Source organism: Balaenoptera borealis (genome assembly GCF_965194805.1).
Source record: "Balaenoptera borealis genome assembly, chromosome: 4".
In the NCBI taxonomy this organism is placed as follows: domain Eukaryota; kingdom Metazoa; phylum Chordata; class Mammalia; order Artiodactyla; family Balaenopteridae; genus Balaenoptera; species Balaenoptera borealis.
The window spans coordinates 64374471-64387975 of record NC_138861.1 but is presented as its reverse complement, the minus strand read 5'-3'; the positions used below and the strand labels follow the sequence as shown (position 1 = coordinate 64387975).

The 13505-nt window shown below is 36.0% G+C and overlaps 2 protein-coding genes across 2 annotated transcripts in view; both read right to left on the bottom strand.

Moving 5' to 3' along the window:
* Nucleotides 1–12570, bottom strand: part of GNRHR (gonadotropin releasing hormone receptor) — a 32146-nt gene extending 19576 nt beyond the window's left edge. Inside the window, exon 1 of the mRNA XM_082390358.1 lies at nucleotides 10425–12570. Coding sequence (XP_082246484.1) covers nucleotides 10425–10946 — 522 coding nt within the window. The 5' untranslated portion in view covers nucleotides 10947–12570. The remainder of the gene's footprint in view (nucleotides 1–10424) is intronic.
* LOC309627696 (transmembrane protease serine 11C-like) overlaps nucleotides 1–13505 on the bottom strand; it is a gene marked incomplete at its 5' end in the record, with an annotated part of 128659 nt that overhangs the window by 59518 nt on the left and 55636 nt on the right.

Sequence of the window (13505 nt, the reverse complement as noted above, 5' to 3'; positions counted from 1 at the left end):
CTGTCTTCCGGGCTTACGTCCTCAGAAAATCTACTGAATAAAACATAATTCTCAACTTTTAGGTTGTACATTTTTCTTCAGTCGACAAGTGCATAACCTGAATCTACCCACGAGCAAACATCAGACAAACTCAAATTGAGGGGCATTCTACAAAATAATTGGCCTGCACTCTTCAAAAATGTCAGCATCATGAAATTCAAAGGAAGACCAAGGAATGGTTCCAGTTTAAAGGAGACTAAAAAGACATGGGAACTGAATCCCTCGCATAGTCTTGGATTTTCTTTTGCTAAAAGGGATATTATTGAGACAGCGAGTGAGATATGGATAAGGTATATAGATAAAAAATAGCACTGTGTTAGTGATAATTTCCTGATTTTGATAATTTGTATTGTGGTTATGTGCTAGAAAAAACACAATGAAGTATTGAAAGGGACATCATGTCTGAACTTACTTTTAAACAATCCAGAAAAAAATGTATACAAGAGAGAGAATAAGGCAAATAAGCAAATGTAGTAAAATGTTAATATTTGGGGAATCCAAGGGAAAGGTATCCTAGAAATCTTTGTATGATTCTTGCAACCTTTCTCTAAGTGTGAACTTATGTTAAAAAAAGAACAAGTTGAGTTAACTATTAAGGAAACGTTGCAAGTGGTTTTCAAAAACAAGTTCTAGTGGACATTTATTCATCCTTTCCCCATCCGTCAAGCACATTTCTTACTTCGGCATTTCCAAGATTTTCTATAGAAAAACTTCATTTTACCGTGAAAAATTATTAAAATGAAAAGAGTGCCCAAGCACTTTAAAACTGATAGCAAGTTAATTCAAGCAAAAATGTTACAGGATTTTTTCTTTTATTTTAAGCAAATGAGGCAGAGTATACATTTTCTTTAGTTGTTGATTAAATTAGTAAATTTAAATTACATTTAATTAACTTAATAGGCCCAGAATTTCTTTCCTTTTTGGGAGGGGTGGAGTAGGAGTAGATTATGCCTTAAAAAAAATACTGTTTTTCCTCTTTGCTTGTAGAGTAGAAAAATTTTACTAAATGTAAAATATAAATATAATAAAATATATACAAATGTAATAAAATGTAAGTAAGTATAATACAAAATATAAACCTATTTCTTTTATTTGTAATTAAAATGTTGATTTTCAGTTTCAGATCTTTTCAGCGTCAAGGGCAAAAAAGAATTTTGAAATAAATCCACTAGAGGGCGCCAATGATCATATTATCTATCATAAAGTCGAAAAAACATACATTCAGCTAATTCTATTTTATGATCCAGACCAACTTTTCCCACATTACAAAGTGACCCTTTCAGTTTTTCCATACTTCTTTGCAAACTGACCTTATTTAAAATTCAGTTTGAATTTGACTCAACAGGTGTTGTGAGTTGAAATCCTTAGAAGGGTTCCTTCGCATAGAATCCGAGAGTCCTGTATTTCTTAAAAATATTTTTCTCTCTACCTCCCCAATCAGCCTTGGAACCAGATGACCTGAATTTGATTTTCTGCTCTGCACTGGGTCACATTTTCACTTTAATATTTTATGTTTTTAAGTTATAACGATGAAACTTTCAATAAAATTGACTTTATAGTACTATGATTTGAATTTGGTTGTCATCTTTATTTATGTAACAAATGCTAGTTTTTAAAGCAACTCATTGGTCAAAAAACTATACTAGGCACACTCTGTTGTAAAAGATGAACTACATATGTCCTGCCATCAGGGAATTAAATTTTTGGTAGGCGAGATATAGCATGTATGTGACACCTGTAATACAAGATAGACAGTGATAAGTTCCAAAGGAGAGGTATAGTGTTATGAAAATTCAGAATCTTACTTGCCCATAAATTAATTTGTTTTAGGCTTGGTTCTGTTCATTTTCAGCTCCAAGGCCATGTTCATTTGCATGATTAATATAAGGATCCACTTTACTTCCTGTGGTTCTTTTGTCCTTGGATCATATTTTTAAAATTTCTTTATGTTTCTTTACTCTCATGCCTGGCCCCAGTTCTCATCAGTGTTTGCTTTACTTTGCCCTCAACAATAGCAATCTGTTTTCCATATTTACAGTCCTTGCAGATGCTATTCCTCATAGCATATTATTTTTAACCTTCACCTTACCCACTCTAGTGACAACATGACCTAATCTTTTCCAAAGGTGATTAAGTTTAGATGATGTGCTTCAGGTTCCTCTCATCTATAAAAGGGATATATTAATAGTATCTGCTTCTAGGAGCTGTCATGACAATTAACAAGTGAATACTTGCACTTAGAGTAGTGCCTGGCACACAACACTATGTAAATTATAATCATTATTAAAATAAAAATTTAGAGGCACACAACTTATAAATATATATCATATATATATGATATATATATGTGTGTGTGTGTGTGTGTCTGTGTTTTTTGGCCGTGCCATGGGGCATGCGAGATCTTAGTTCCCTGACCAGGGATTGAACCTGTACCCCCTGCATTGGGAGCACAGAGTCTTAACTACTGGACTGCCAGGGAAGTCCCTCTGATATCTCTCTCTCTCTTCTTTTTTTTATAATTTGTAAGAGTCTTTTTAAAATAATTAATTAATTAATTAATTTTTGTCTGCTTTGGGTTTTCGTTGCTGTGCACAGGATTTTCTCTAGCTGTGGCAAGCGGGGGCTACTCTCTTTGTTGTGGTGCGCGGGCTTCTCATTGCGGTGGCTTCTCTTGTTGCAGAGCATGGGCTCTAGGTGCACTGGCTTCAGTAGTTGTGGCACATAGGCTTAGTTGCTCTGCGGCATGTAGGATCTTCCTGGACCAGGGATCGAACCTTGTCCCCTGCATCGACAGGCAGATTCTTAACCACTGCGCCACCAGGGAAGTCCGTCCCTCTGATATCTCTTAACTATCTATTCTCACCTTAAGATTTTCCTGTCTTTTTCTTCTTCAGCCTCCTACAGGAAGAAAGAAAATAGACAATATTGTATAGTGTGATATATTGTAGTCATTAAAAACTCTGGGTATGGAGTTAACTGGATGTACTGATACCTCCACTTACTAGATGGTAATCTTGGGCATGTTACATAGCATTCATGATCTTAGGTTATTCATGAATAAAATAAAAATAATAATTGTATCTAATTTATACAGTTATTGGGAGCCTTACATGAAGTAATGAACACAGAAGGGAGTTCCCTGGTGGCCTAGTGGTTAGGATTCTGGGCTTTCACTGCTGCGGCCTGGGTTCAATCCCTGCTCGGGGAGCTGAGACCCCTCAATCCGTGCAGCATGGTTGAAAAAAACAAGACAAAACAAAAACACAATACAGAAGAGGGACTGTCCTGGTGGTCCAGTGGTTAAGACTCTGCACTCCCAATGCAGGGAGGCCACATTCGAACTAGATTCCTCATGCTGCAACTAAAAGATCCCTCATCCCGCATGCTGCAACTAAAGATCCCACAGGCGGCAAAGAAGATCCCTCGTGCCTCAACTAAGACCTGGCGCAGCTAAATAAATAAATAAATAAATATTAAAAAACCCCCACAGAAGCATTTAGCACAATTCCTGGCACATATTTATATACTGAATAACTATTATTTATCAAAATCATCATCATTATTTTTATTTTTGCTACTAGCATGCTATTACTATGTTCCAGTACTGTTTTGGGCATATTGTACATGTGTAACGAGTATTTATTGAATTTAAACTGCTTGTCAAGTTCAGAAGTGCATTCTAGCCCTGTAAATTCTGTGTGTAACAGGAAAGCCTCCACATTTATTCAGACCACATGTCTTCACACCAAAGAATAAAGAATTGCTCATATACAACAGACCCTCCAAATCTGTGGGTTCCACATCTGCAGATTCAACCAACTGCAGATGGAAAAATATTTGGAAAACAAATTTCAGAAAGTTCCAAAAAGCAAAACTTGAATTTGCCAAGCTCCAGCAACTATTTACATAACACTTACATTGTATTACACTTACATTTGAGTAGGACAGCTTGGTGACTAGAGAGTACATTGGCCAAATTTACTTATCAGTCAGAATAAATGTCATAATTTGAGAAATATGAAGTAATCTTTATATAAGCAATTTTCTTTGCTGTTTCTTAAATAATTATTTAACTTTCATACTCATATTTCCCTATTATTTTTTTCTCCTGACTTCAAAAATTCTGTTATGAAGGAAGTAATGAAGACAGGAAAAGAGGAAGGAATGAACATTGAGTGTTAGTGTAAAGTCTTGTACTGGATGATTTTATATATCTTACTCGTTACAATTGAAAATTACAAAAGAATTGTAATTCTTTACAGTTATCCTTTTAAACTTAGTTAACTAATTTACTCAGATAGCTGGTAAGAGATAGCATTGAGATCTGAAACCAGCTTTGTTTAAATCCAGTATCCATGCTATTTTGACTATCCCATTGCCTTTCAGACTTGCAATGGGATCTGAGGTCTTCAGAGACTATGACCAAGCAGAGGACTGGGGCTCCTTTATCCCTATTTGACCAGAGCAAGTCCACTTATATCTGTTTCATTTACTGAAGCTCCACATAGAATTCCGTTTTAAAAGAAAATTCCATTACTAGCAAAAAGTATGACATTTTGGCCACACTATGCTAAAACTTCTGAAAATATATCCCCAAATCGTCACAGAACTCTGAGGTTATTAGGAAGGTGGAAAAGCCAGGTGGTCAGTTTGAAATTTGGTCATTCTGAGCTCTACTCTAGCAAAATGTCATAAATTCTTAGATTCCCGGCAATGTGACAACTAGCTCGTTAGTTTATTTCTTTTTTCAACTTAGGTATGAATTACTCAAGTGATAGAATATATATGCACCAAAAGATGAAGATAAAAGTCATCCTTTCAATGTAAATTAGCCATGACAGGATACGCCTTTGTCAATGGGCTTCTCCGTGGAGCGTGGTGAAGCGTGATGTGTACTCACTGTGTATCACAAGGTCTGGAAATAAAAAGCCCTCCCTACCTCTTATCTTCCCCATCAAATACACATAACATTAGTCACAGGGTTGAAACCTCTTTTATTCAGAGAGATAGCAGAGAACTATAATAAAAAAGATAAACTGGACTTAGTAAAAAGACAGGAGTCCAACAGGCCAAGTGGCATTGGGCAAACAATGAATCCCTTTAAACCAGTGCTTTTCAAACTGCGGGTTGTACCCATCAGTTGGTTGTAATCAACATTAAAAAATGAAATGGAACAGAGTAGAATATTTATTTTATGAAAACTTTTCTCAGTTATAAGTGTGTGAGAGAGACAAAGTCTTTATGTAGTATGTATATCTTTCTGTTACTGTCAAAAAAGTTTGAAGGACTTTGCTTTCAAAGGTTCTCTTTGTTCTCTTATATGTGAAATGGGGACAATAACACAGCTTTTATGTACCTCACAGAGTCAGTGTAAATACCAAATAAGATTATGACTGTGTGGTTTTTCAGGAAACTTCAGCAAAGTGCTTTATAAATTTAAAGTGTTGCTGAAATCAAAAATGGGTCATTTGTTTTACAAAATGAAAGAGTACTACCATTTTCTGTGGCCCACATTTACACAAATCTCTCAGGTAGAGTAATGTATTTGAGCTCAGGCTATTACATGAAATTCCTAAACAATTCGAAATTAATTTCAGATTTTCTTTTCATTACATCAAGACAGATCAGTATTTTGCATTTTCTGTTATTGCTGTGATAGACTTAGATGAAAATAATTGAATTAATACATCAATATTTTATTTATAGTCTCTGGGAGAGTCCTTTAAAAGAAAGTGAAATTGTGGGTTTGTGTTTGTCATTATCACAAATTGACTTATTTAGACTTCTGTCTAGACTTCCATCTGCATCAATATCCCAAATTACCAAATGCTTTCCAAATAGCTCTTTTACTAGCCTGCCTTCTCTCCCCCTTCAAACAAATGGACAGGCAGACAAACAAACAAACCCTTCTGTTCCCAACCTACCTGTCTATTCCAATGGTTTTAAAACTCCTCGGCTAAAAATATTGGAACTTTATTTTACTTTGGTCTATTACTAACCCCCCTAAATCCAATTTGTTGCCAAGCTTTGTTTTTTTGGTTGAAACGTCCCTCATAAATACTATCAACCCCCTCTAACACCATCCTAGCCTCCAGCCTAATCACCTCATCATCAAATGACCTGAAAAGGCTTCTTTGCCTCTCTCCACTCTATTTGGTTTATGTAATTTTCTCAAAACATTTTTGTTAAAAATCATTTTAATAATGTACAACATGATGGCTACAGTTAACACTGATGTATGATGTATAGAAAAGCTGTTGAGAGTAAATCCTATGCATTCTCATCCCAAGGAGAAAAAAATTTTTTTTCTTTTCTTTTTACTGTATCAATATGAGATGATGAATGTTAGCGGAACCTATTGTGGTAATCATTTCACAATATACATAAATCAAACTATCATGCTGTATCCCTTAAACTTATACAGTGATGTATATCAATTATTTCTCAATAAAACTGGAAATAAGAAAAAAAACCCAAAAGAAATATTTTACTCCTTGCACAGGACTCATGAAGGCTATATGGCTTCCGCATTATTTTCAGAATTTCCCCTGGATATTGGTGTCTTCTGTTATATACAACCATTCCACCCCCAATGATTGATTCATTTAGCCAAATTTTTTTTTTTTCTTTCTTTCTTTCTTTTTTTTGTAAAAGGTGAAAGGTCTACTTGATCTGGAGAGAAACGGGAGTATCCTAACATTTAAAATTTCTATTTTTGTTGGGTGTCTCATTGTGTACTGTGAATATTAAGTTGATCATAACAGTCTTCACTGTTGTAAGAGCAAATACCATAATGGCAAAGACAAGCAAATACATAATCATAATGTTTTCTGGCAAAGAAATAATGTGCCATGAGGTCAAAGGAAAGACAGCAACCACCAAATCTAATTTCCTGCTACTCTCAACTCTCAGTCTTTCACTTCAGCCAAGCAAGTCTCCTATGAAAATTAATCACTTTTCAACCTTTGCTGAGAAATATATGTGATCCTTGGCTTACTTTTTCCATCCAAAAATCATTCATCTTTAAAAACTCAGCTCATCCTTCTTTTACCCTAAAACCTTCCTTCACCATTTCAACTCTTGTTCATCTCTCTCTCTCTTCTTACACTTCTAATACGTTTAAAAACTTTTTGGTACATAGTTATATTCATTTTATGTAAGTTTTGTCTCTACAACTGAATGATACTTTCTTTGAGGGCTGTTTCTTTGTTTCATCAGTACCCGGCTCAGTGTTAGGAGCCTAACTTGTGTTTATCTTTTCTAAGAAAACTGGACAATACACAGCACTCCTACTTTAAAGAAGTAAAATGGAACATTTCAGAGCATAAGCCTTTGCTAAGCAACCTCATTTTAAGTGACATATTTGCTAAACTAATTCTTGTATATGCAGTCACTGTGAGAATAATTGTAATATGCTTTTTTCCAGGGAAATGAAAGCATTTTGTTTTTTCCCATTTCTTCTTCAATAAAACACACACTGATATACAAAAAATGTTAAGTGAGGAATTGGTGGGAGAATTTAGATATCTAGCTTTCTAGTGCAAGAAAATGCACTAGAAAGAAAGAAAAAAAAATTTAAGGGTTACAAATATTCAGATTTTATTATAAATAAAATACTATTTTTTTAAACATAAAAAAATGTCAAGTGTTGCATTTTATTTACTACCCTGGAGAGCAAGACTGTAGATTTTAAGGCAAACAGCTAAAGTGAAGGCACATGGAAAAGGGCCACAGTTGGAATTAAAAGGGAAAATTTCAGGGAATAGCTATGTATGTTCCCTGTGACATCAGCATTCTGCCGCAGCCACCTTGTCAATTTTATTAATAAAGTACAGATAACTAGAACTATACAATAAAATAATGGCTATATTGCAGGAGTGTTGTTAAGGTATCATCTTATAAATAACTTTTATTTTAAAAATAAAATTCTGCTTATGTGTCCTGGCTATTGTAAATAGAGCTGCAATGAACATTGTGGTACATGACTCTTTTTGAATTATGGCTTTCTCAGGGTATATGCTCAGTAGTAGGATTGCTGGGTCATATGGTAGTTCTATTTTTAGTTTTTTAAGGAACCTCCATACTGTTCTCCATAGTGGCTGTATCAGTTTACATTCCCACCAACAGTGCAAGAGGGTTCCCTTTTCTCCACACCCTCTCCAGCATTTATTGTTTGTAGATTTTTGATGATGGCCATTCTGACTGGTGTGAGGTGATATCTCATTGTAGTTTTGATTTGCATTTCTCTAATGATTAGTGATGGTGAGCATTCTTTCATGTGTTTGTTGGCAATCTGTATATCTTCTTTGAAGAAATGTCTATTTAGGTCTTCTGCCCATTTTTTGGATTGGGTTGTTTGTTTTATTGATATTGAGCTGCATGAGCTGCTCATAAAGTTTGGAGATTAATCCTTTGTCAGTTGCTTCATTTGCAAATATTTTCTCCCATTCTGAGGGTTGTCTTTTCATCTTGTTTATGGTTTCCTTTGCTGTGCAAAAGCTTTTAAGTTTCATTAGGTCCCATTTGTTTATTTTGTTTATTTTTGTTATTTCCATTTCTCTAGTATATATGGACATATATACACTACCAAATGTAAAATAGATAGCTAGTGGGAAGGAGCCACATAGCACAGGGAGATCAGCTTGGTGCTTTGTGACCACCTAGAGGGGTGGGATAGGGAGGGTGGGAGGGAGGGAGATGCAAGAGGGAAGAGATATGGGGATATATATATATGTATAACTGATTCACTTTGTTATAAAGCAGAAACTAACACACCATTGTAAAGCAATTATACTCCAATAAAAATGTTAAAAAAAATAAAATAAAAATAAAATTCTGTTTAAAAATATACCACACAGATGGAAAAGGAGAAAAGAAACAACAACAACAACAACAACGAACCCTCAAAATTTCACTGTGGCCTAAGACTTACTGGCGTGAACCTGACCCATAGGCTAGATGGAAAACTACCTTAACAGTGTATCTTCAGTCCTTTTCCTTCAACCTTGACCAAAACATCTTTTAGGATGTGGCCACTTAACAAGAGGAACTAGCTAGGAAACACTGATGTCAACACTTGGCAAGAAAGAGCCATGCTTCCTGTTATAAAAGAGGCCTGAGAGGAGGAACAGAGTGGAAGCTTAGGAGGATGCCAGGTCAAAACACTGGTAAGTCAAATCTGGGATGCAAGGAGGAGATGGAAAGGGGAAGAACTAGGTTAGACCACCTCTCCCTCTCTGCCTTTCCGTAGCACAATCCCTGATGCCCTACAATACTCAGTAATTATGCAGCCCCTCATCAAAATGATCCATCCAGCCCAAACAATTGCCAGAGGGTTTTAATGTCTTGCACTATTTAGTGAGTCCTGTGTGACAGTTTTTGTTTGTTTGTTTTTTGTTTTTATGCCACCTGGCCAGTTTAGAATGTCTAGATAAATTTCCATTTGTAGTGATAAGTTTTTGGAGAATCACAGTAAACTCTGACTTTACTTCTTGACACATCTTTGTACCCTGGGTTCACCATAGAGTACATTTACAAGCATAGAGACAACTTGTTCATCTGTTATTAAAGGATCTTTGCCATTTTAAAGAATGTGTCCTTTTCTTCAGAGATCTGACTGTTGAAGAGGCAGATTCTGCAGGTCAATCAACCAGGTTGCCTCTGATGAAGACAGTCTGGAGAGATATCTGCTTTCTATAGGAGAGGGCCTTGCCTGAACCAACAGTCTTATAGTTTTGCTAACAGCCTGTTACATCTAGCCTACCTCCAGAAAAGCTCACGTCAACCTCAGGGAAATGTTCAAATTTCCAAAAGTCTGAGATTTCCCACATTTCCTCTTTATTCAATGCCACATAGCTGCAAACTGCAGAACAACATACTAATCAAGGATAGTTCTCTCTAACCTGCAATGACAGAAGACTCAAGAAGCCCCAAATAAAACAAGTTATACGTACTTTCTACCTATGCAAATTTCATTGTTCCTAAAGATTCTCTCAATTTACCATGTCAACCTGGGTGAAAGGAAAAGTAGATGGAAAAATAGAATAGGGATGAGGTCAAATTTGAGAATAGCTACATTTTCAGGGAGCATTCACTAGGTACCGGAGATTATGCTAGACACTTTAACACACTATTCATTTAATCATCACAAAAGGTGCATAAAGTAGGCATTACCTCCATTTTATAAATGAAGGAACTGAAACCCAGAGGGGTCAAGACATTTGCCCAAAGTAACAGAGCAGAGCCAGGATTAAATTCCACACTCTGACTTCTAGAACCCAAGCTCTTAGAGATAATACAACACTGCCTTTGACAAGACCTTCATTCAAATTTATATAGGAAATCTGTGATCTCCATGTCCTAAAAAGTTTATGATACTGGTTTACCTGTGGTCCAGCAAAGATGCTACTGAGGAGCCAGGCCCAGCCAATCAGGAGCTGTCCGAGCTTGTTGTTGCTTTTCACAGCTAGGGGCCTCGTGATGGCCAGGGAGCGGTCCAGGCTGATCACCACCATCACGAAGGCGGGGGCGTACATGGAGAAAAGCTTCAGATAGCTGAGGACTTTGCAGAGGAGTTCTCCAGCATACCATTGCACAGTAATGTTCCACATTCCGTCCAGTGGCATGACAATCAGAGTCTCCAACAGGTTGGCTAAGGTCAAATGTTTTAAAAGCACTTTCATTCTTGAGAGTTTTTTCCCTTTCTCTTTCCTTTGAGTCCACTTCTGAAGTTTCAACAAGAAAGAAGCATTGAAAGTTGTGGAGAGTAGAAAAAGGAAGAAAGTAACTGTCACTCGAATCTTTCCAGATAAGGTCAGTGTGGGGAGGTTGCCCTGTGTCAGTGGGATGCTGCTGTTGATTGCTGAGCAGTGATTTTGATTCTGCTCAGGAGAGGCACTGTTTGCCATCCTTCACGGCTGATATAGCTTCAAAACTTGTGTTTCAGGCACTTCTGATGTTTTCATTGTAATTGCACTCAAAGTCCTGTTTTATTTCAGCCTTCTTCGAAGAGAAACGTCACGGGTTTATATTTATGTCAAATTTTGTCCCTGAGATACTTTATATTTAAAGTGAAAGATCAAGGTGAACTTGTTTTGTGGGCTTATAATCCAACAGAGTGCTAAAGCGAGCAAACACTTTCTGAGGGCCAAATGTAACTGTAGTATCTCAGCAGATGGCCTGGTTTCCACAACATTTTTCTTAAGTGAAGAAGGACGTTTGAAACTTAATTTTATATTTAAAATTCACTTATGGTACTGTTCAAATAACTCTAATGAAGAGATTTTCTAAAAACTATTACATGTCAACAGATGCAAAATGAAAAAGAAGAAAAATACTAAAAAAAGAACTTGATCCAGTTAAAATTTGTTGTTTTAAGAAATTTATATATTTCTCAAAAACATTTGTTTTCTTTTCAATCACACACTGCTGAGCATTCAAACACTAGATAAATAGATTTATTTAAAACCATCCTCCACGAAACACCAAATTAATACCTTAACAGAATCAATTTGATCTGATATAAATTGGGCTGCATTCAAATTTATCAATCAGTCTTAACAGTCAGATTATCCATGCTTAAGTTAGTAAAATCATTAACTATTTTTTCTGTTATTGCCTTGATTTCATAATTGTCTAAATATTGTACCTGCCATTATTGTACATATTGCATAATGTGACTAGGTATTGGAGAGAATACTGTATAAATGCTGTAACCACATCTATGTATGTTTATATATACTATGAATATTTGTTTATATCCCTTTATATGCAATCTGATTGTTTCACATTAGGGTCACTTAGAAACTTTCTCTGAGTTGTTGCTTTAACTTTCATGATGAGTACTTGATGATGTTGTTTACTAATACTGGTATGACTTAGATTGGAATTGATTAAATCACCAGCTTGATTTGTCTTATATCAACTAGTTTGCTTCTGTGGCAGCCAAAGAAGGAATAATGTTAAGAATAAAGGTGGCTATTTTAATTTAGATGGTCCATTCTTGTTGATTCATTTATTTGTTTGTTCTGTCTTATATTCATTTATTTAATAAATAATTACTAAATACCTGCTATATATACTCTCTTGGCCTTAGCAGGTGATTAAAACGTGAATACGGCATCATCCAGGCCCTGAAGGAACCTATTTGGTACTATAGAAGATTAGACAAGAGTACTGGATTTACCTTATGTGCCTCCTCAGTTCCTGCTGTGCTGGCTCCTTGGTCTTGAGCAGCTTAGACCAGTTGCTTACCTGGGTTCCCCTTTGGTTGTCACCACATGCCCAGACATACTGGTTTTTCTCACTACTTCTAGACTTGGATGAAATATTATACTGCAGGACATGAAATATGGCTTCTTAAGTGCCTTTCTGAAGGTTCTAGAAATATTTTCAAATGGATTATTTTGGTCCTGAAATAAACTACTTTAGAAAAATTAGTGGGAGGAATAGATGAGTCAGAAATCAAGAGGCATGTGTTTTTTAGCAAAATGTAACAATGCATTTTTAAGCAGAAGTATAGCATAAGTATACAGTTCATGCTACTCATTATTTGTGGTAATTCTGTTCTACAGAGTTGCCATGAATTCTGAGTTAGTGAATACTGAACCGTTGCTGCTAGTGAAGATACAGGGTTAGGTTTCTCCAAACCAAAAACATCATTTGCATCATACAGATTCATCTGCCAATGTCTTTGTAAAACAAGCCCAAACTCATCAGTGTTGAACACCTGCTCCTCCACATAACCCTTTTCCTGTATAACACAGAGCAGATATTTTAAAAATTCTGTAATATAATATTGTAAATCAACTATACTTCATTAAAAAATTCTTCCCAAGATGCGATGCCTGATTTGCAGAAATTGCCTCACCTGCAAGTGTGACATTTTTCACACTATATCACCTTTCATAATGTGCAAACCGGTTACCATAAGTTTCTTTGGCTTTCAGTCTCATAACAGTGCTGTCCACTCTACTTTAAAAAATCAGCCCTCATCTCATGAATCCACAAATTTCACCACTTGTGCAGGTTTTCTGTGGTTTCATCACAAACTATAGATTTCACCTTAGCACTCTCTGAAGCAGCCTCATGTACAGATCAGAAAATTTCCTCTTCCTTTTTCTGGGTATACCATGGTTTTGAGTCATTGACATTGAACCCATGGGCACAGCACTATAACTTTTGCCTGACAAGGCCCATATAACACATCCATTTTCTCCATAAGGCACATCACAGCCTTCTTGTGCTTAGGAACACTGGACAGGACTTCAGCACTATGCTTGGGGGGCCATTTTAACAGTGAAATCACCAACAAAAAGCACAAACATGGTACTATATATACCATGAAAAACGTGGTACTAAATATACCATGAAAAGGATGCTAGCTTGGAATATAAGAGCTAAAACAAGGAGGCAGAGCATTGCCTTTTTCATCCTTGGCTGGGAAATTGCACCATGGGCAACTCAAG